The 21,803-nt window shown below is 41.8% G+C and overlaps 1 protein-coding gene across 2 annotated transcripts in view; it reads right to left on the bottom strand.

Moving 5' to 3' along the window:
• Positions 1-21,803, bottom strand: part of LOC121292193 (ena/VASP-like protein) — a 248,366-nt gene that overhangs the window by 130,090 nt on the left and 96,473 nt on the right. For both annotated transcript variants that reach the window (XM_041213864.1, XM_041213865.1), the window contains exons 2-3: positions 18,541-18,709; positions 4,728-4,905 (exon numbers count right to left, since the gene is read on the bottom strand). In XM_041213864.1, coding sequence (XP_041069798.1) covers positions 4,728-4,905; positions 18,541-18,709 — 347 coding nt within the window. The remainder of the gene's footprint in view (positions 1-4,727; positions 4,906-18,540; positions 18,710-21,803) is intronic.

Raw genomic sequence — 21,803 nt, 5'->3', positions numbered from 1 at the left:
AGGGCATTAGATGATTATTTAAATGAAACAATGTGCTGGGTTTTGGGAAAAAGGCAGGAGAATAGCACTGAGTCATAATGCTCATTCAGCAAACTGTTGCCGACAAGATGGGCCAAATGGTCTCCTTCTGCACTGTAACAATTGTGTAATTCAGTGATGTTTGTTTATTTTGATAGATGTATCGGATACTGAAGGGGCTTGTGGTTTTTCAAGTGCTTATTCAAGGGATGTTTGTTTATTTGGCAGATTTATGAGCTTTTCAACAGCTTCCAAACGTTATTACAAGGCCTCCAAGTTCCATTTAAAAAATAGATACTGGGTGGGGGTAGGAGGCTTAGGGTGTGGTGAGGGTGGTAGGGGGTTGAAAGGGGTGAGAGGGTAGGAAGTGAAGGAGATTATGGGGGTAGTAGTGGTATGGGGGAGAAGGGCGTTTGGGTAAAGGGAGGGGTAACGAGGGTGAGTGGACTAAGGGTGACTTTGCACTCATCTGTAGATCTAATTTTATGTGATTGAGCTGCTGATGCCATTGAAGAACTGGGCCGGTGTTTCGGGGAACGAAGATGGGCCTTTTAGCTTGGCCGAATCGACATTGTGGAAGGCCCGTCTTGAGACTATCCCATCCTCCGAGACACAAAGATACTGCCTGCTGGCACTGCTGAGATGGAGGTGGGATTGCAATGCAGGATTAATCCCGACTCCTGATTCCCACCTCCAATGAGAAAATTTCAGCCAAGGAGTTTTGGCAGATTTAAAACAGGAAGATGCATTCGCTCAACCTGGGATGATCTGCAAGTTTCTTTCCGTACTCTAAAACACTTCAAAACAAACTAGAGATTGGATTCTCAAAGTTTCATTTCAGCCAGATTTCAGGTTTAAAATACCTAACACTGATTTCCTTCTATTGTAAACTGTTGAATGTCATCCTGCGGACAATTAGATAATACATACATTAGGAGAGCATCCAAGGTGAAACGTTTAGAAATATTAGTCTCCAAGAGTTTAGTATCACATAGCCCTGGAGAACTGGTCTCTGTGAACCTGACCCCTTAGGCTGAAATGTTGATTAACAGCATCTGTAGTTACTTTTGTTAACAAAGGAAAAGAGATTATTTATCAAAAATTCATTTATTTTTCACAATAGAAAATTTTAGCAGTATTTCACTTTGTTTTTTCTAGTCTTGTAAATCTAGCTGGAAGATGAATTCAAATGCTCATTTCCCTTTGATTGGTTGCAGTGTACCATGGAAAACTCACCTTTTCATTCTGGCTCCAGGTTCAATTAGAAGCTCCCTTTCTTTAGGAAAGATTATGAACCCTTTTTGGGGTTTAACGTTTTTGATTATTTAAAATTATGCAAACTGCACGAAGAATGTTTGGATATTTTATAAGATAGGTTTTGCTTGTTTAGGAAAAATTGGCCTATAACTTCCGATCTCTGGGATGCCATAACCAGGCAGTACCCCAAAGATGTGCTGGACATGTCGCCATGCAAGGATTGCAAAGCAATTACCCAGGAAGTTCAAAGCTTCTTTGGGCTGTTACCCTGCACTGGGAACCATCCAATATTCAGATTTAAATCACAGACTTCAGATAGTTCTGACTGTCTTACCAGAATAGTTACCCAGGAAAAGTTAGAAGAATTAAAACCACTTCTAACTTCTCGGTAACTATAGGACTGACCCCCCACACCCGCCCCCCACCCCCGATCCCCCACTGGACCCCCCAACTACCCTCCCAACCCCTCGACTATCTCCCAAACCCCTGACTGCCCTCTCAACCACCCCAACTACCCGACTATCCTCCCCATCCCCGACTAACCCCCCACCATTCTACATCCTCATGCGCCACTCCCCCCACCCTACCCACTTTCCTCACATACTTACCTTCTCCCTGGTTTCTTAAAGTGGGACCTTTAAACTTACCTGCTTCATGGCAGCTAGCGCCGTAAAAAAGGGGCATGGCTTTCTTTCCCCCAGTGCTGCTGTACTCGACTGAAGGCCTTGGGAACCCACTACACTGCACACTTTTCACCCATCCCGAGTTGGAAGGTGGGGCGAGAAAGGTGAAGCTGCAGTGGAAGTAAGTAAGTAGCAGGGGAGTGGCAATCTGACTGTAATTGCCACTCCATTTTGTTTATTAAAGGCTACGGATAGATCTTCTGCTCCTATATGTTAGTAGCATTAGCACAAATCACATGAAAACAGCCAAACCAGGGCAAATGATCTGGGAATTTTAATTGTGAACGAGTTATGGCCAAAACCATTCACATTGAATTTTCAAGATCAGTTCAGCTAAATCAAGTCATCAGATCAATGTTACGATTGTGCTGATTAAGTTCTTCAAATTGCGCTAATTTTCTTCAGCACATAAACATGTTGAGGCTCGTTCTTACACAATGATTAGAGGAGTCGACTAGTGTACACCAATGAAAGTAATAAATAGTTCAAGATAATTTTTTAAAAAACTCATTTCCAGTGGTTACTCACAGAACTAGATACTTATTAGAAATGTTCTTTTTTGTAATAAACCCATTTTTTGGTTGTATTAATAAAAATGAATCCGGTTATCTGATTAAATACTTCTATGACTATTTTTTAATGGAAATGTTAAAAAATAACAGTTACAATTCTTTTTGCTGCCTAATTGCACTGGCTCATCGCAGATTTTCTGTTTGCGATTACACAAATTAGGTTTAATCGGAACTTGAACTGTAACCTAATCAATGCAATTCCAAGCGCACATTGGGCACAATTTCAGAATTGAGCCAGAAAGAAATCTACCCCAGTATTAGTTGACAAACTCTCCAAGAACGCACTGTGTGTTTTAAAGCAGAAAGCCGCAGATAGCAAGGATCCGCTGGGCTTCCACTGTAACTCCAGTGGAATTTCTGCTGTCTTATGCTTTGGTTCTGTTAGGTGTAGGTTACCAACCTCTTTACTACAGGTGGCATCAAAAATGAATTTACTGAATGGTGAATAATGAATATTATGAAGTATATGGATATAAAAATAATCAATATGATGGAGTTTAACCACATTAAATGAGAAATGCAGACAAAATGTGTCTTAAAAAGTTTGATGAAATCACAGTTTGAACCTCTCACCAGGGGAAGTATTCTTAGCCAGTACAAGGTTGCTAAGTGCTAGGGGGAAACTAACAGTTTGCTTCTTGTCTTTGAAGGTTAACTTGGATTTCTCAATATACTTCATCTGCAGACTGGATTCAGTGACTGTTCCTTACTTAATTGTGAAGAACAGTGGGATTTTTCTTATGTTACAGGAACTACATAAATGAAAGTTATTGTTGGATAAGATTGGACAATACTTATTTTTATGAGGCTGTCAGATTGAAATGATGTAGCCAGTGGAAGGGTTAAATAAATAATTTAGTTCTCATATAACTGTTCTATTTGATTTTAACGGACACTGAAAAATCATACATGATTTGAAATAGATTTCAATAATAATACTTTTCAACAGCTGAAGGAATTGCCTCGCATTTCCGAATAGAACTTCCCACACAATTATTTGTTTCAGAAACGCCACAAATATCACTGTCTTACTTATAAAGGATAGCTGATCATTAGGATTTCTTAAAAATTTATATTTCAGTTGATTTTTTTCCTAAATTGTTGTTTAAAGTGTGATTACTGATGACATAATTGGGGAAACAACTTCAGGTATGCACACATGTATTCAAACACGTGTGCACACACAAACATATACAGACAATAGGTGAAATAACCTGGGGGAATGGTGGCATCAAGTCATATTAATTTAACTTGCATTAACAGAATCAGTAAATTCTCTGAACTAGTACCTTTGTTGTTCAATATTCAGCCAATATGAAATGGTAGAGACAAATCAAGAAAGAAAGTAAATGTATAAATGTATCCAAATTCAATACACTATTTTGATTTTTGAAAGCAATTCAGATGGTCAGATTGAGGCCTATGTTACTCCACTCATTTCAGTACAATTCACCTGAAATACATAATATTGTGGAATTTAAACCACAAATTATCTCCAGCACAAATTCAGTTTCTGTACTCATTTCCACTTATTCAAAAAATAACTGGCTACACCCCCAAATCATCTTTGCAAATTTCCTCTGATTGTGCCCATTTGCTGGCCTTTAAGGAGGCACTAATATTAAGCTTTTCTTTTTCCTGCACAAGGACATTAATAGGCATTTTTGAAAGCTTTTGTTTTCTTATTTTCTTAAGAAAATGTTTTTTCTTATATTTTAATACGAAAAGGATACACCAATATAACAAGCAAATGGTTCTACATAGTTTTTAAAAGTTATTTTCAGTCTTACTAGCTGAGCTGCCCAGTTGTTGGTTCACGGCAGATATGATGTTTTGCAATATACAAATAAGTTTGAGCCTTGAGGGAAAAAAATGCTTCTCAAAACTAGGGTAATTTGGGTCACAATTTTCTCTTGGATCATTGATTACACACAAAACCAAAACTCCAGATCTGAGTGTTTAATGTCCTTCCTTCAGTAAATCCAATATAAATTGCTTAGTTTTTCTGAAAGTGACAAAATAAAACTGGAGTAGAATTATGCCATGTACAAAATATGAAAGGCTAAGATGGCTAAATATAGCCACGGCTTCAGAGCTTCGCAGGGCCTGTTGTTCATATGAAACTAACAGCAGTAACAGTAGATGGCACTCCAGGGAACCTATATGTGATTACAATAAAGAGCAAATAGTTACAAACCTCCATCTTGTGAGTTCAGCACATTTAAAGCGTACACCATTGCATTGGAAAAGGTTGTGGCTTCCTCCTTGCTTGCAAAGTTTAACCCGTAGACCTGTCGAGCATCTCGCCATTGGTGGAAAGTAGGTGTAGCCTGATTGTACTTCAGTCCCTTCACGATGGAATAGTTTATGACTACCTACAAACAAAATCAAATTAGAACATGACAAAAGCATTTTCTTTTGTAATTCTAACCATAACGCATTGCTTAGTTTGCTTTTTAAAATTGAAAACATATGCTATTAATTAAATTAATAAGCTCTTTAAAAGTAACATTGATGGCTCGAGAGTGTTAAAAGAGAAGTTAACTCTGATGAATACTTATCATAAGGTATGTAGGCATATTTTCTGCAGACAAATTTATAGGTATTCATAGGAATGTATTACAAAATGGAGTAGATAGAATCCTGGAAAGTCAGTTGAGAGCATCTTACTTCCTAACACAGTTGGCATAATGCCAAGCCACTTCAAACACATCATAAGCTAGTTATTCTGGATTAAATGTTTGGAAAATACATCATATTAAAAATCCTATAAGCAAAGATTCAAGTTGAATAATATTGTGGATTATCAAAGCTCCAAGATACTCCAGCTTAAAGGCTGCTTGTGAAACCAAGCAAAAAACTTTCAGTTCCACGACTGTATAATACTTTCAAAGTTATTCTATGTTAAATCAGTTCCTTAGTTCAGGTGCAGACCAAAAAATGCTATTAAAAGTAATTTATCTAAATAGGGAACTGAATGTTCAAATATGAATAAATCAAAGGGCTGGACTTTCACCAGCTCAAAAGAGAAGAGAAAATTGCGTACTTCTAGCTTTAGAAACATAACACCACATTGTTTAATGTAAGCTCCTGCTTAGCCGATTGCCATTATGACAGTCAAAGTCCTGTTCTTTTTTCGCCTGGTCTATATTCTTGCGCTGTGCAACAACATTCAGAATCAGCAAAATGATTGCATCAACAGTATTTGGATGATAATCGGTATTGGTCAGTAATTAAAGGTTTAGCTTTCAAATTACCCATTGTCTAAATTTTACTCTACTTTCTTCAAGATTCCTGAGCTTACCATCTTTTGGTCTCAAAATTCTTTTTTGATCTTGTTATTATTTGAAGACATGTTATAATTTAACACAGGCCACTATAAAATCATAGCTGAATTACCTTATTACATTGCACGCATCAGATTGAAATATGCACATTTAAACTGTTGACTCTTCATAGTACTCAAGTCAGGTAAAGCGAGCTCTGCCACAGTGCCTAAACACCCTACATGCGTAAACAGAATTTCTCACACTGGTGTCGTAAGTGACAGTCAAATTTTGAATGTTTACAAAGAGTCTCTTTCAAATGGTATTAGTGACATTTTTGTCTATTTCCTGTGAAACAGTCAATGAAATTTTATTCTCCAGTGGGCCATGGACACTGCAGAAATGTAATTTAAAAAAATCTAATAACCAAGTATTTTTGTCAGGCATACTAAGTAACATAATTCATGGAAGCTTCTCTACAACTGAGAATCTGAAAACAACATTGTATCTTTTCAGAATTAATAAATTAAGATGGAAAACTGTACAACAGACACCTATCACTTGATTTTCAATCTGTGGTCCGGAACCCAACACTCGGATAACTTCTGGGTGCTGACCCTGCGCTACATGGAATCGACGACTGCCTCCTGCGGAGCAAAATGAGGGTGGGCAAAGTAGAAAATGCAGAGAATAAGAGAGGGCAGAGTTGGTCGGTAAGGTGGGAGCGTGAGGGTGCAAAGGTAGCGGTAAAGGGACAGTGAGTGTGGTTGGTGGGGACTTGGGAGGCAGACACGGATCCTGGAGGTTGGGGAGGTCAATGTGGATGGGGGTGGGATTCTCAGGAAGGTAGGGAATGTGCATGCTCACCTGGACATCCCGGAAAGAAAAGGGTTCTGGCTGGTAGGTAATGGTTGGGAGGTGAAAGGTGATGCTGGGGGGTCAACAGTAATGGGGGAAAGGACATGGGTGACTGCGGGAGGGGAAAGGATGGGGGAGCAAATGAAGAACTGAATCACCACCATGCTTCTAAAATCGAAAGTAAGTGGAGCCTCGTGTTGGATGGTCACAGGTGCTGCATGGGAGTGCGATCAGTGAGTGGGCGGAGATGCAGGTCAGCTCAGATGGACAACTGAAAGAGAACCCCTGCAGGCAGCATTGAAAATGCTTGGGACATTGAGATGATTGTGATGGGAGGAAAGCCCTGCATTTATAGGAGAATGCTTGCATGAGGCTCCAAAAGGCCCTGCCACATACATACACCTCTCCTTCCAGAATCACTCATGTTAGTGGGTGGGGTGGGTGGGTGGAGGGGGGGGGGGGGGGGTGGATAGATGCAGGTGGAGGACTCACAAAGCCTGTTAATGAAGCTGAAAGACACCATTACACATTTTTCAGTGGAAGTGAATATATTTCCAGATAATAAAGTGACAAAGTGTGTTCACCCATGGAACCACTTGTGATCAGCAATTTTCGAGCCCGACCACTTCTTCTAGGTGCTGCCCTGACAACGTCCACAGGGGTGGAGGCAGCCTGTACAATGATTTCAGCACAGGTCCTCTGGAGAGCCGAGGTCTTGAGGGCCCTGCCTTGCTTTGGTTGTCCTCCTGTGGGCCAGTTGCTCCCTCTGCAGTGACAGAGGATGAGATTGAAGGGGTCACAGGCAAAGGAGACTTGAACGGAGAGGGTAGCAACTGAGATTCCTGAGTGGATAGCCCAGGGTGTCCTGCAGCTGCTACTCCTCCCTTTGGGTGCTCGAGGGCCCCGGCCTGCCTCCTTGAGGGGAAGGAGCACCTGAAGGGACTTCAAGGTGCTCCGATTCTCTCTCACATTGCCACTGGCTACCACAATGGAGTGCAGGTCTGCGCACATCTCCACACTCTGCTGGACCAGGGTCTTCAAGGCGGACACCATCCTTGCCATGGAGAATTCCAAACGTGCACATGTGGCACTATTTCATCAGAAAGCAGGCAGATGCACTCCTCCGACTCGCATGCCACTCCGTGGAGGGCTTCCATCAACTCCGCGTGATGCTCCCCTGCCTTCTGCTGACTCTTCACAATGAATTGGAAAGCCGAATCCTGAGGCTTGTCATCTGACTTGGCCTCACAGATGCCTCTTCCCCAACAGTCCTCCGAGTGCTGGGGAGTTCGAATGAACCTGCCTCCTCCTGCGGTGGACATGTGTTAGTGTGGTGACCACCGGATTGTGAACCTGAGCCTGCTCTAGATCTAGGTCCCCCCAAGGTGTGTGCCTCTGCGCTGGTAGAAGGTATGATTGGCAGGATGTGATAAGTGGAGTTCCACAAGGGTCTGTACTGGGCCTCAACTTTTTACAATTTACATCAATGACTTAGACGAGGGGAGTGAAGATATGATAGCCAAATTTGCAGATGACACAAAGATCGGTAAGAAAGTCTGTTGTGAAGCGGACATGAGGAGGTTGCAGATGGATATAGATAGGTTGAGTGAGTGGGCAAAGATCTGGCAAATGGAGTTTAATGTGGGAAAATGTGAAGTTGTTCACTTTGGTAGGAAGAACAACAAAGCAGAATATTACTTAAATGGAGAATGGCTGCATAATTCTGAGGTGCAGAGGGATCTCAGTGTTCTAGTACATGAGTCACAAAAGGTTAGTATGCAGGTACAGCAAGTAATTAAGACGCTAATGAAATGCTATCCTTTATTACGAGAGGGACTGAAAATAAAAGTAAGGATGTTATGCTTCAGTTATACAGGGCATTGGTGAGACCGCACCTCGAATACTGTGTGCAGTTTTGGTCTCCTTACTTAAAGAAGGATGTAAACATATTGGAGGTGATTCAAAGGAGGTTTGCTAGATTGATACTTGGGATGAGTGGGTTGTTTTATGAGGAAAAATTGGACAGACAGGCTTGTTTCACTGGAGTTTAGAAGAGTGAGGCTAATTTGATTAAAGTATACAAGATCCTGAACGGCCTTGACAAGGTGGATGTTGAAAAGATGTTTCCTGTTGTGGGGGAGTCCAGAACTGGGGGGGCACTGTCTTAAAAGTAGGGATTGCCCTTTTAGGACAGAGATGAAGAGAAATTTTTTCTCTGGGGGTTGTACGACTTTGGAATTCTCTGGCTCAGAAGGTGGTTGAGGCGGGGTCATTAAATATTTTTATGGCAGAGGTAGATAGATTCTTTTTTCTTATTCATTCACGGGATGTGGGCTTCGCTAGCAAAGCAAGCATTTATTGCCCATCCCTCGTTGCCCTTGAGAAGACGGTGGTGAGCTGCCTTCTTGAACCGCTGTAGTCCATGTGGAGTAGGTACACCCACAATGCTGTTAGGAAGGGAGTTCCAGGATTTTGACCCAGCGACAGTGAGTGAACAGCAATATATTTCCAAGTCTGGATGGTGAGTGACTGGAGGAGAACTTCCAGGAGGTGGTATTCCCACATATCTACTTCCCTTGTCCTTCCTGGTGGCAGTGGTCATGGGTTTGGAAGGTGCTGTCGAAGGAGCCTTGGTGAATTCCTGCAGTGCATCTTACAGATGGTACACACTGCTGCTACTGTGCATCAGTGGTGGAGGGAGTGAATGTTTGTGGATGTGGTGCCAATCAAGTGGGCTGCTTTGTTCTGGACAGTGTCAAGCTTCTTGAGTGTAGTGGGAGCTGCACTCATCCAGGCAAGTGGGGAGTATTCCATCACACTCCTAACTTGTGCCTTGTAGATTATGGACAGGCTTTGGGGAGTCAGGAGGTGAGTTAATCGTCGCTCTATTCCTAGCCTCTGACCTGGTCTGTTAGCCACAGTATTTATATGGCTAGTCCAGTTCAGTTTCTGGTCAATGGTAACCCCCAGGATGGTTGGATTCTCTCTTGTTGGGGAGAGTTATTGCCTGACACTTGCGTGACGTGATTACTTGCCACTTGTCAGCCCAAGCCTGGATATTGTTCAGGCCTTGCTGCATTTGGACATGGACTACTTCAGGCAAGGGAATCAAAGGTTATCGGGGTTAGATGAGAATGTGGAAATCAAAGCACAAGAAGATCAGCCATAATCTTATTGAATAGCAGAGCAGGATCGAGGGGCCCAATGGTCTACTCCTGTTCCTATTTCTTATGTTTTCATGTTCTAAGCACTGTGACGGGTCTTCCAGGCTGCTTATTTCCAGGTCTTCAAAGGATGAAGTGTCCTCTTCACTGGACATGCGGTTCTGGATGGAGCTGAGCCACTGGTTGGCTGAGGGTTTCGGTCACTGGGCAGAGCTCCCTGTGAACCAAAGTAGAGATAATTAGTGCATGGCAGCAGAGCCAAAAGCAGGAGAGAGAGCACTCACAGTTGCGTTGAGAGAGGGATGATGTGTTGCAGGATCTTCACATGGGTGCTCGCCTCACTTTCACCGCAGGCATGGTCCACATCCTCACCAGTCAGCATGATGGCACGCTCCTCAAAGTGAGTGAGGGGCCTAATGTGGGCCACTTCACCTCCAGTCTGATACCTCTCCCAGCTGTTGTGAGCCAGCTTCTCCTGCATGAAAACAGATGGAGAGTGTGTGAGCAGGACACATGGCACTGCATGGAATGTATGTGTGGCAAGTGGAGCCATGGATGGGATGGGGATGTGAGCTCCAGAGGAGATAAGCCTGACGGAGAAGTGAGGGTGTGTGCGAGGGTTAATGGTGTTGTCTCTTGAGGATGTGAGATCCCTGTGGATGTGATTAGTTTGAGAGTGTTAGAGTTGAGAGTGATGAGAATACCCTGGTGGAATAGATAAGACTATTCATCCTCTTTCCGCACTGGGTGGCTGTCCTCTTTTGCACAGCATAGGCGCTGACCATTGTTGCCACTACCTCCCATGCTGGATTGATGATCTTGCTTGCTGGCCTTCGCCGAGAGTGAGAGTAGAGGGCATCATGGTGGGTCTTCACTGCGTCCAGTAGGCGCTTCAAGGAGGCATCGCTAAATCTGGGGGCAGCATGCTTCCTCCCTTTGGCAGCCATCAGTTTGTGGTAGCTTCCTATCCTTTGAAGAGTGCCAGCTCTTTGCAGGGATGGCCTTTAAATATGGCGACTGGTTTACTGAAGGCCTGAGGTGATGGTGGGGCAGGCGAATCAGTGACCCGTTGTGTCTCCCAGGAATGCATATTTAATGAGTTGGGAATAGGACGATATGGCGTGAAAACCTGTCATTGCGGCCAGAGGGCAAAATGTCCTTTCTCCCGCCTGCTACCACACTTAGTGCAAATCTGGAACGATTCAGCCCTAGGGATAAACAGGGCATTTTCAATTTGGCAGAATATACCTAGCGGAGCTACAAGGATCAGTGCTGGGACCTCAGCTGTTTAAAATCTATATTAATGACTTGGACAAAGAGACTGAGAGTAATGTATCCAAGTTTGCTGATGATACAAAGCTGGATGAGAATGTAAGCTTTCAAGAGGCCTCATAGAGGCTGCAAAGAGATATAAAAAGGTTAAGTGAGTAGGCAACAAGGTGGCAGATGGAGTATAAGGTGGGGAAATATGATGTTATTCACCTTGGTCATAACAATAGAAAAGCGGAATACTAGCTTGAGACTTGTAACTGTTGATGTTGAGAGAGACTTGGTGTTCCATGCAAGGAACACAGAAAGTTAGCGTGCAGGTCCAGCAATTAGGAAGGCCAATGACATGTTCTCTTTATTGTAAGTCTTGTTATAATTGGATAGGGCCTTGGTGATACCACACCTAGACTACTATGCATAGCTTTGGTCTCTTTATTTAAGGAAGGATGTACTTGCGCTGGAGGTGGTGCAGCAAAAGTTCACTAGACTGGATCCTAAGATGTGAGAATTGTCAATGGTGAGAGGCTGAGTAAATTGGATCAATAGTCTCTGGGGTTTAGAAGAAGAGGTGATCTCATTGAAACATATAAGATTCTGAAAGGGCTTGACAGGGTAGACACTGGAAGTTGTTTCCCCTGGCTGAGGAATATGGAACACAGGGCACAAAATAAGGGATCAATCATTTAGGATTGAAACTTGGAGAAATTTCTTCAAAGGTTCTGAAATTTTTGGAATTCTTTACTCTGGAGGGTTGTGGATGCTCTATTGTTGAGCACATTTAAGGCTGAAATAGACAGATTTTTGGTCTCAGGTAATCGAGGGAAATGGGAAGTGGGTAGGAAATTGGAGTTGAGGTCGAAGATCAGCCATGATCATTTTGAATGGTGGACTAGGCTTGAGGGGTGTATGGTCTATTCCTGCCCCTATTTCTTATGTTCTTAAGTGAGCTCCATTTTGCAGCATAAGTGATCCATGTAGAATTTTTTCCATTAATTTCTGAAGCAGTAACTTCCTTTTAAGTACAAGTAGTTTTGCTTTTACTGTGAACACTTTTTTTTAAAAAAAGCTATATTGCACTTGGATGATTTAATATGACCTTTTGTTTTATAGCCTGTTGCATTAATCATCCGTGAATGACTCATTCACATAGTTAAAGCTTTGAAAATGTATTCACAACTTGACATACCATCCACGCTTCAACAGCATAGCTATTTTTAGGACTCATGTAATCAAAGGGCTGTCAGCTATCAAATAGCTTCCTTCAGCATTTAAGTATTACCATTGTCAACATGCTCTACCCCTTAAAAATGTTTTACAGTACTTACCAATGTTACAGTCCAGTGCCTTTTATACATCAATGCACGGTAGCACAGGGTGGTAAAACACATTTGGTCCATTCACAGTGAGTTCCTAACTCCAGCCCTTTCCCACAGGGAGGAAGGGAATGATTATATAGTGAATTAATCTTGACTGCTCTTGTATACTTTCTAGGGGCTGATTACATTACAGAATTAGCAGAATGTAGGGTGCAGATCACTTGCACAATTTCACAACCAGGGAATGTTGGGGGAACTTTAAACAGCTGTATACATTTTTGTTTGATGTGAAATTGATGCACTCTTATCTCTCATGAGGGTACCATTCATCAAAAGCAAGTTATTTCATACTTATCAGTAAATAAATCAATCTATTGATATAAGTAAGCCCATATCACTAATAAGTGTAGCTGTATTCTATGATGCTTTCAAAGATCAGAGCACAGACAGAGAGAAATGTGTGGCTGCAGTGTGCACATACAGATAAAAGCATGAGGAGAGCCAGGGGTACAGTAAATATCATGATTTTAATCTTTGTTGGACATGCGTTAGAATTAATGTGTTAACTATTTGATTAGGAGCAAAACAAAACTGATACATAGAGATTTGTTTTGAGGGGATAGCAAAACTAATTAGAAGAGAGATAAAGCGAATACATAACAATTTCTTGTCCTAAATTTTGGATCAATTATCTTCCCACACTTGCTAAAGCACAAACTAGGAATAGCAAAATAAACAGAGTGGAAAATGTGCATATTTTGCTTGATGTTAATCTCTATGATTTAAAAATATGAAGCACCAGGTTATGAGGCAACTTTCCATTGTTAAAACCCCCAATATACCTTCACTTTCTGCTGAACTTCACTATAAGAGATCTCATTAATTTGGAGTTCTTTGGGATGTGCATGGTGTTTCATGAATTGTGTGTAGCATATTAGGTTATGTCACTGGACTAGCAGTCCAGAGGCCTGGATTAGTAAATCAGAGAATGTAAATTCAAATCCCACCAATGACAGTCTGAGAATCTGAATTCAGTTCAATTAAGCCAGACTGACAGAATCACAGTTATTAGTCAATGTCCCAGACTCCTCCAGCACCCTCACTGTGTATGTTCTAACCCATTAATAGGACAGGTCTTATAGTGGTAAAGAGTCGGGTGGGAGTGACCCTGGGTACCCTCAACATTGGCTCCATATCCCAAGAAGGCTTCAGGTCAAACATGGGCAAGAAAAGTTCCTGCTGATTACCATTTGCTGCCTTCCCTCAGCTGATGTTGACCACTTGGGGGTGCACTTAGGATAGCATGGGTACAGAATGTACACCGGGTGGGGTCTTAAATATTCACCACCTAAAGAGACTCTGTAGTATTACCAGTGACCAAGTTCTGAGGGGATTAGCTACTAGAAAGGGGTTCCAGCAGGAAGTAAGAGAATCGGAAGGACGGAATAACCTGTTTGACTGTGTCCTCACCAATCTACATGTTGTGGTGGTGTCTGTCTATTACTGGTAGATCCATGACATGTATGGTTAAGTGTGATCATCTAGCCCTTAAAGAGACCAAGTCCTATCTTAACACTGAGGAGACCCTCCATCATACTGTGGCCACTACCACCATGTTAAGCAGGGTTCAGCAGCTCAGGACTGGGAATTTGTGAGGCGCTGTGGGCCATCAGCAGCATCGCAAGTGTATCAGAGCACAACATCACCTGACATATCAATCTCTTCTCCATCATCTTCATCATGCCAGATGACTAACACTGGGTTCAATAAATGTAGAAAAGCATGCTTGAAGCAGCAACTGGCAAACATGAAAATTACCATTTTGGGGGCCAATCAACTCCACTTCAGGACATTGTTACAGGAGCTCCTCAGGGCAATATCCATGGCCCAATGATGATCTTCCCTCAAACACAAGATTGTAATTGGGGCTCAATGCTGATGATTGCAGCATTGATCTCTATTCCTCAGAGCATGAAGCAATCCATGTCCACATCCAGCAAAACCCAGGCAACAGGGTTGGGCTCTTAATTAGCAGGTAACTCTCACGCCATACAAGTGCCATCTCTAACAACAGAGAGCTTAACCACCTTTCTTTAAAATTCAATGGTGTTATCATTGCTGAAATCTCCACCATCATTGGCCAGAAGCTCAACTAGACCAGCCATATAAATAATATGGCTACTAGAGCAGGTGAGTGGCTCACTTCTCAACTCCCCAAAGCTTCTCCACCATCTACATGGAAAACTCTCCATTCACCTGGATAGGTTTTGCTGCAACAACACTCAGGAAGCTCGACACCAATCAGGACAATACAGTCTATTTAACGATCCACTTTCCTCCAACATGGGCATAATGTGTTTGCAGAGTGTACAGTGTGATACACTGCAACAATTCACCATGGCATCTTTGGCAGCACCTCCGAACCCACAACCTTCATAGAATTTTTGCAGATCATGGAAGACAAATATGTGCTGCCAGCATTTAGTTTGTCCTTCACCATCTTCATCATTATACTTCAATCAGTTATGTGAGTGAGTTTTGGGACAGTTTGGCTCGAAGCTTCCTACACGTCTTTCCTGATGCAGACTACTGTTGTCCTAGTTACGTAAGGAAGTAACAGAGGCAGCATGCGTTCACTCCCATGAACCCATTCAAGTGTCACAACAAAGCCCATTTTGAGATGGGTATACAGTCCACCTGTTTAAATGTGTTCCTGAGCTGGTGAGCAGACAGCATGGTGAATCTAACAACAGCTGGTATAGGACCACGCCCTCTCTGGCATGGTGTACACTGATACTGCCACGCTCTTGTATTGATTTTTTAAATTGGCAGCATCTCATTGATCATTCCTGAAAGAATCAGCTGTTCCAAAGCTAGCATGAACAAAGCACTAGAGGGGAGTTCAGTTAGCGGGGATTGAAGCAAGAAGCAATTAAAATTTAGAGCAGTAACCATCATTGTTATTTGCTATTCCTCAACTATCTACTACTGGAACTTTCAATTACCTTTTCCTCTATGGTGGAATAGTCAGGTTCCATTGTACAATGTACTCTCAAAATCAACAGCAGAATTTTCAGAAAAATCATGAAGAAAAATTCAGAAATACAACTTGAGCCTTTGTCGCCTTCCTTCTGAAATAGTCCATTAAACTTGTGGAATAGTCTAATCAACTTGAGTGGAATTCTATTAACCTTACAAAAATGCAAGTTTTTAGCAAGTATCTTTTGATAACCATACTATGCATCTCTGAGCAGATGGAGGGGGCAACTTGTTTATGTGACCTTTGCCAATCCACAGCCCAAGCAATGCTGCCCAATTTTATAATTAATGCTTACATTTGTTCTGTGAAAAAATTACTTTCGGTCCAGAAAATCCACATTAAGTCAAGAACTGCTCTATCCAGTTAATAAACATACAGCTTATTTACACAGGTTATTAAAGATAAACTTAGTTATCAAGCACACATATTTAAAAGGGTACACCATGGGAAACATTCCAACAACATTATGACAACATAGTAAAAGAATGTGAAGGCTCCCCATTTTTGGCGATGCTGTAATAGACAGCAGACAAAAGAGGGTAAGTCATTGTTTACAGTTGAATCATTACCAGACATTCTTCTACAATTTTTTTTAACTAGAAAATTCCTTGTTAGTAGAGATGCTGTGTGTATAATGCATCCGTGATTTATGAAATGACAGAGAGACTGAAGAACGCTTTTGGATCATCAGCATAAAACTCAATACTTTCTAGCCCTGAAAGTCTTCGGGTCATGAGCACAGGTATTCCGCTAACCCTGCCATTGTATGCATGGATGTGGCATCATTAGAATAAAAATCATGCACTGCTCTTTGGGCTCTTATCCCACACTAGAAAAAGAAACAAGACCCTGAAAATCTACAAGGTTAACTATGCTTTCCCCCTGAGTAAAGGACAGTTTAAATATCTTTCGGCAGTTCAGTAGCATAACTCTCTCAGGAATTGGCCATGGGTGTAAGGTGGGCCTCTGGCAGGGATGTGCTTGGAAATTGAGAGTGCAGTTCTGAAAAGCTAAATAATTCAGGATTAATTTAAGTAATGAAGTGAGGCTCACAGAATTTAACTTGTTTTCAGTAGAGGAAAGAAGATTGAAAAGGGACACAAGTAGAATTTTCTCCTCACCGAGTACTGGGTATGTGGAATAAAACCCAACAGAAGTACTAGATGCTCTTTTAATATAGAAAGGAACTGGGTGAATATCTGGTTATGAATGGAACTAAATGGGGAGAGAAGAGGATGGGCAGTGGGTTTAATTTTGAATGGCTTTAGGAGAGAGTTGCCCAGCATGTTAGCCACTTGCCCCATGTTGCTGAAAGGGAATCCAGAGGTGGCTAACTGCATTTTTGATTAATTAAAAAATGAGTGAGAGACGGTTTTTGGATGTGTGGTTTTAATACTCATACTCACAGTATGAATGTATACCATAACCTTCGCGTGCATTTCATGATAAAATGATAAAATGAAACGGAATTTAAATCCCGCCCATTGTGTGCATGTGTTCTTTGTTGTGTGTGTTTAACTTCCTTGGTTGCTGCTAAAATGATATGCAACATGGATGAACATGTTGGACTTCAGTATCAAGAAAACACCAATATCATGTGCTGGAACATTCAACTTCAGCAGGGCCATAAACCAGGCGAGATCAGCTGCCGTTATATATCCCGCTCAATTATCCTTTCTATTAGAAAGTGGAGTGGAGAGGGGAGCTGTCATTGTGATTAATAACTGTCCCAGGACAGCAGAAGAATGTAAACCCAACCAATAACATGCAGCTGTAACAGAAGCATATCACGGCAAAGGGCCAGCAGCATCCAAATAGAAGCTGAATGGAAAGTAGGAGCAGGTCTGATTGTGAGAGTCAACATTCTCAGCAACTCTGATGAAATCAAAGTACCACTTACAACTGCTGGATAAAAATCTAGAAGTTGCCTAAATTTATGCTAGAATTATCAACTTTGCTAAAAGAGAAAGAAGGCAGAGTATCACACTGAGTAATGTTGAAATAGCTCTAAGGCGCTTTCTACTAACATTAGGCTAAAACTGTGGCTAATTAGGGATTTTTATTGGACAACACTTGCTAGCAAAATAGGATGGGCCAAATGGCCTTTTTCTATATTACAAACTTTTATGATTCTAATTTGGAAGAACAAGCATTGACTTGAGATGGTTAAATAATTTATGCAATATAATGGACAGTCTTGATTGGACCACAGAAATACCTGTACATTGCAACTGATCAGGGCTGAATAATTTACCTTGTGTTTCTATATTGATATCATGGAACCTTTGCCCAATTATCTTCAGCATTAAGGGAACACTGATACAGTTCTGGGCACCATATTATAGGAAGGATGTGAGCACATTGGAGACAGTGCAGAAGAGGTTTATAAGAATGGTTCCAGGGATGAGAAACTTCAGCTATGGGGGTAAATTGGAAATGTTGGGACTGTTCTCCTTGGAGAAAAGAAGCTGAGGGGAGATTTGATAGAGATGTTCAAAATCATGAGGGGGTGGTAAAGGGTAGATAGGCAGAAGCTGTTCCCACTTGTAAAAGGATCAAGAACGACAGGGCACAGATTTAAAGTGATTTGCAAAGGAAGGAAGTGTGACATGAGAGAAAACTTTTTCACACGAGTGGTTCGGGTCTGGAATGCACTGCCTGGAAGTGTGGTGGAGGCAGGCTTAATGAAGGTATTCAAGAGGACATTAGATGATTATTTGAATAGAAACAATGTGCAAGGGTACGGGGAAAAGGCAGGGAAATGGCACTAGGTCATAATACTCATTTGGAGAGCTGCTGCAGATGTGATGGGCTAAACGGCCTTCTTCTGTACTGTTAAGATTCTGTGATTCTGTGAAGGCACGCGCAATACAGAGCTTTTTCTTTGTAGAGGTATGGCTATCCAGCTCCAGTGGGAACTTGGATAAATCAGGTAGAATCAATGACACTGTAGTTGTAAACGTTCTACTGGAAGGAAAGATCTACACCTTGTTCCTAAATATTCTAAGAACTCAAGCAGGGTTGTTGCATCTTGACTCATTCAAACTTCAAGACTCACAAAGTGGTTGTCAGGGCTAAGTCAATCCCTTCTACTTACTTGTTGGTCCTGTAGTTTCAGTCCAACAACTCTGAAGGTATTATTAGAGGTGTTGTGATAGATGTTGACCCTGCTGAACCCTTGTTGTCCAGGTTTGGCTGGGACCCACTTTTTGCTTGAATCATCATAGACCATAACCGAGGCCCGTGCTTGGCAGATGCTCTGTTCACTGAAAAGGAGAATGAAAATTAGCCATCTAAGAAAGCAGCACTCCTACAAATATCAATATATATGAGTGTAAGTCCAGGGAGGGAGGCAAAGTACTTTTCAATATAAGCGATAAAAGACGACAACTATGTTAGAGCTGTAATGCCACTGTTCAACTGTGACAAGAGAATAAATAGATTTCGCTGTAAAGTATTTTGGAATGGTTAGCACATCAAATTTCTTTGTTCTTGATTGTACAAGTCAAATATCAGTTTGGTTCTCCTCTACGTTTAGGGGATCCTTCGATGTGGATTTCACAAAAAGGAAAGTTTATTGGTAAGCATTTAAATAAGAGAATGCATTACATTTCTGCAAAGTCCAGTGGTCAATAGCCTTATTGTCACTTCAGGATAAAATTGATATTGCACATCAACAAGCAACAGTTTACGAAAAATACCCATGGGCTCTCCTGGCTTAGAATGTCATATGTCATTATAAATCTACACATTGTTTTACGCCATTTTACTTTATTTCATAACTTACAGCATTTAAAATTGATTCTTAGTTCAACTGCATGCACGCATGCATATAGCACTTGCTATATGCTCACAACAATTGATGTCCTTCTTTTATATTTTTTCTTCACAAAAGCTTCTGCACCATGGAATTCATTGGGCTCAATTTTACGGCCCCTATTGGCCTATTTGAAGGCGGAGCCTCTCAAAATAAAGAGTGTGGCCTTCCCGCCGCCTATTGAGGCCCTTAAGTGGCCATTTAATGGCCTGTGAAGGATCTTATTCCACCTCTGTCACTACTTTACTTTCAGCGGGGGAAAGCAGGTGGCCCAGCAGCCTTCACTGCATGGGCTGCTATCGGGCAGGGAGGGGGGTACAGCCTTTGGGGTGTATGCTGTAGCCATCAAAAGCACCCCTCCCCCAAACCCATAAGATCACTCCATCCTATAACTCCCCCCAGCCTCTCAAAGCCACACCCCCCAGCAACTCGCTGGGGTCTGCCAGTCAGGCCCGTCCAAAATGCCAGGTTTACCTTTAAGTCTTGGCTCTATCGGTCTTCTTTCTTGGGAGCTGACTAGTCCCAGCAGTGGCCACCACTCTATCTTGGCACTGCTACAGATCTGCTAGCCAATCAGAATGGCCTGCAGCTCTTGAGGACAGGACTTCCTCCCAGATGAGGGTTGAAGTCCCATTCTGACACAATTAAGGCTGTTTCCAGCATAATATTGTGGTGGGCGGCCTGATGTTTAATGACTTGGGAGGCGGGGAAGACAGTGCCCATAAAATTCAGCCAACAACAGACCAACTAGATATATATTTATAGTAAAGTGTAGATTATATGGCACATTCACCAATGCAATGCTCCCAAAACAGGGCTGTACATGAAAGGAATGGCTTGGTGGATGGGAGGATGGGGGGGGGGGGGGGGGTAGGGGCTGCAGCCTGAGAATCCGCATTGTAGTTCTGTAGCCCATTCTCTATCTCTGACCTGCACTCCTCTTAAACATGGCTTCCCACTGGGAACAGGGATCATAAATTTACTCTCATGTACCTTGCTGACCTTATCCAGAACCCCAGTGAGGAACTGAGGAATTTTTCCCTGGCTGGGACAAGTGGTTTTGTGTTCAACTCAGGATCAGTGATAAAGGAAGTAACCCACTGTGTAGCCTGTAGAACAACCAATTACCTCTCCCTCTCTCTCCATTGTAATTTGACCCTATTCCCTGCAGAATTTGGAATTAGAGTGAATAGATTGACTTAGAGAGCCAGTGAACTTGGACAGATCCCTGAAATGCTACAAACAAAACAACTGTATTTCCACTTAGTGGTATAATATAATGTCAACACAGATCCAAAAACCTGACACTAGTACTTGGAAGTGGAGTAATGAACACACTTTAAAATCAGCATCATTGTGATGGGACACTGATGCAAAAGATCAGGGTTGATGCTGGAGAGTCCCAAATCAGGAAGTTGCCTATTATAACTGGATTCTAATGGAAAAGCATTTAATAGGACTTTAGGAGAATGAGTAAAAAGTGTAACTGAAGGTGATTTTCCACTGAACACTTTTTTCCACTGGTTGGTTTCAGGCCTAGATACATGTCACTGCCCCCTATCTCAACTAGGAAAGGTATGTGACATGGAAAAATCCAGTGGTAAAAAGAGAAAGGGTGACTGGGGAGAGAGAAATAAAGAGGGAGAGAATCTATTTAGCACCCCAGCCTTCTGTAATTTCTTAATTTGAAATGTTTTGCTCCCAGGCTGCATGCCTGAAGTGGAATTTATCTTGTAAATATCAAGAGAATTACAATTGTATCAGAGGCACCGAAGAGTGGAACATACCACATAGAGACAATTCAAATTTTATGGCATTTCCTACAATTTTCAAGTTGAAATATTTTGTAATAAATTTTGTAAATAAAGTATATTTTGGAAAGAAAACAAAAATACATTAGCACCCTTCTCAGGATAATCCAAACAGCTTCTGATAAAATGGATTTCTTTTGAGGTGTAGTCACTGTTAAAGGTGAGAAGAAAATGTTAGCAATGACTTCAGGAGAATTCCTTAGTGTTGTTCAGAGCGTGCCATGGGATCTTTAACATCCGCCAAAACTAGAATAGTCAGATGAAGTTTCAATGTAATGTCTCAATAAAAGGATCACAGCTAAAAATGCAGCACTCCCTCAGGTAGTGCTCTGAAGTTCAGCCAAGATTTCACACTCAAAAACTGGATGGGGCTTGAGCCCACAACTCTCTGACCTAGAGGTGAGACCGCTACCAACTCAGCCAAGATAAAAAAATGGGACTCTCAAAAAACAGATACCAGCCATCATTGAATGCCATGTGATCAAATTTGTATTGGTTAACTACAGTTATTCTTGTGAAGTGCTCAAGTTGCTCTCAACCTGAACAATAATCATTCCGTCATCTGGCCGCCAAATAGAAATAAAATACCCCTTCATTCAGCGTAAAAATTAGGAACAAAAATAGTTGCAGAATCGCATAATTCTGTTCTATTTCAGGATTCAGAAGTCATAGGCTTTGCACTTAACACATCATTTTCATCAAATTACCAGAGAATAGAATTTCAATGGGGGA

The sequence above is a fragment of the Carcharodon carcharias genome, chromosome 20, assembly GCF_017639515.1.
Source record: "Carcharodon carcharias isolate sCarCar2 chromosome 20, sCarCar2.pri, whole genome shotgun sequence".
Taxonomy (NCBI): Eukaryota; Metazoa; Chordata; class Chondrichthyes; order Lamniformes; family Lamnidae; genus Carcharodon; species Carcharodon carcharias.
This window is presented reverse-complemented; position numbering and strand designations above follow the sequence as displayed.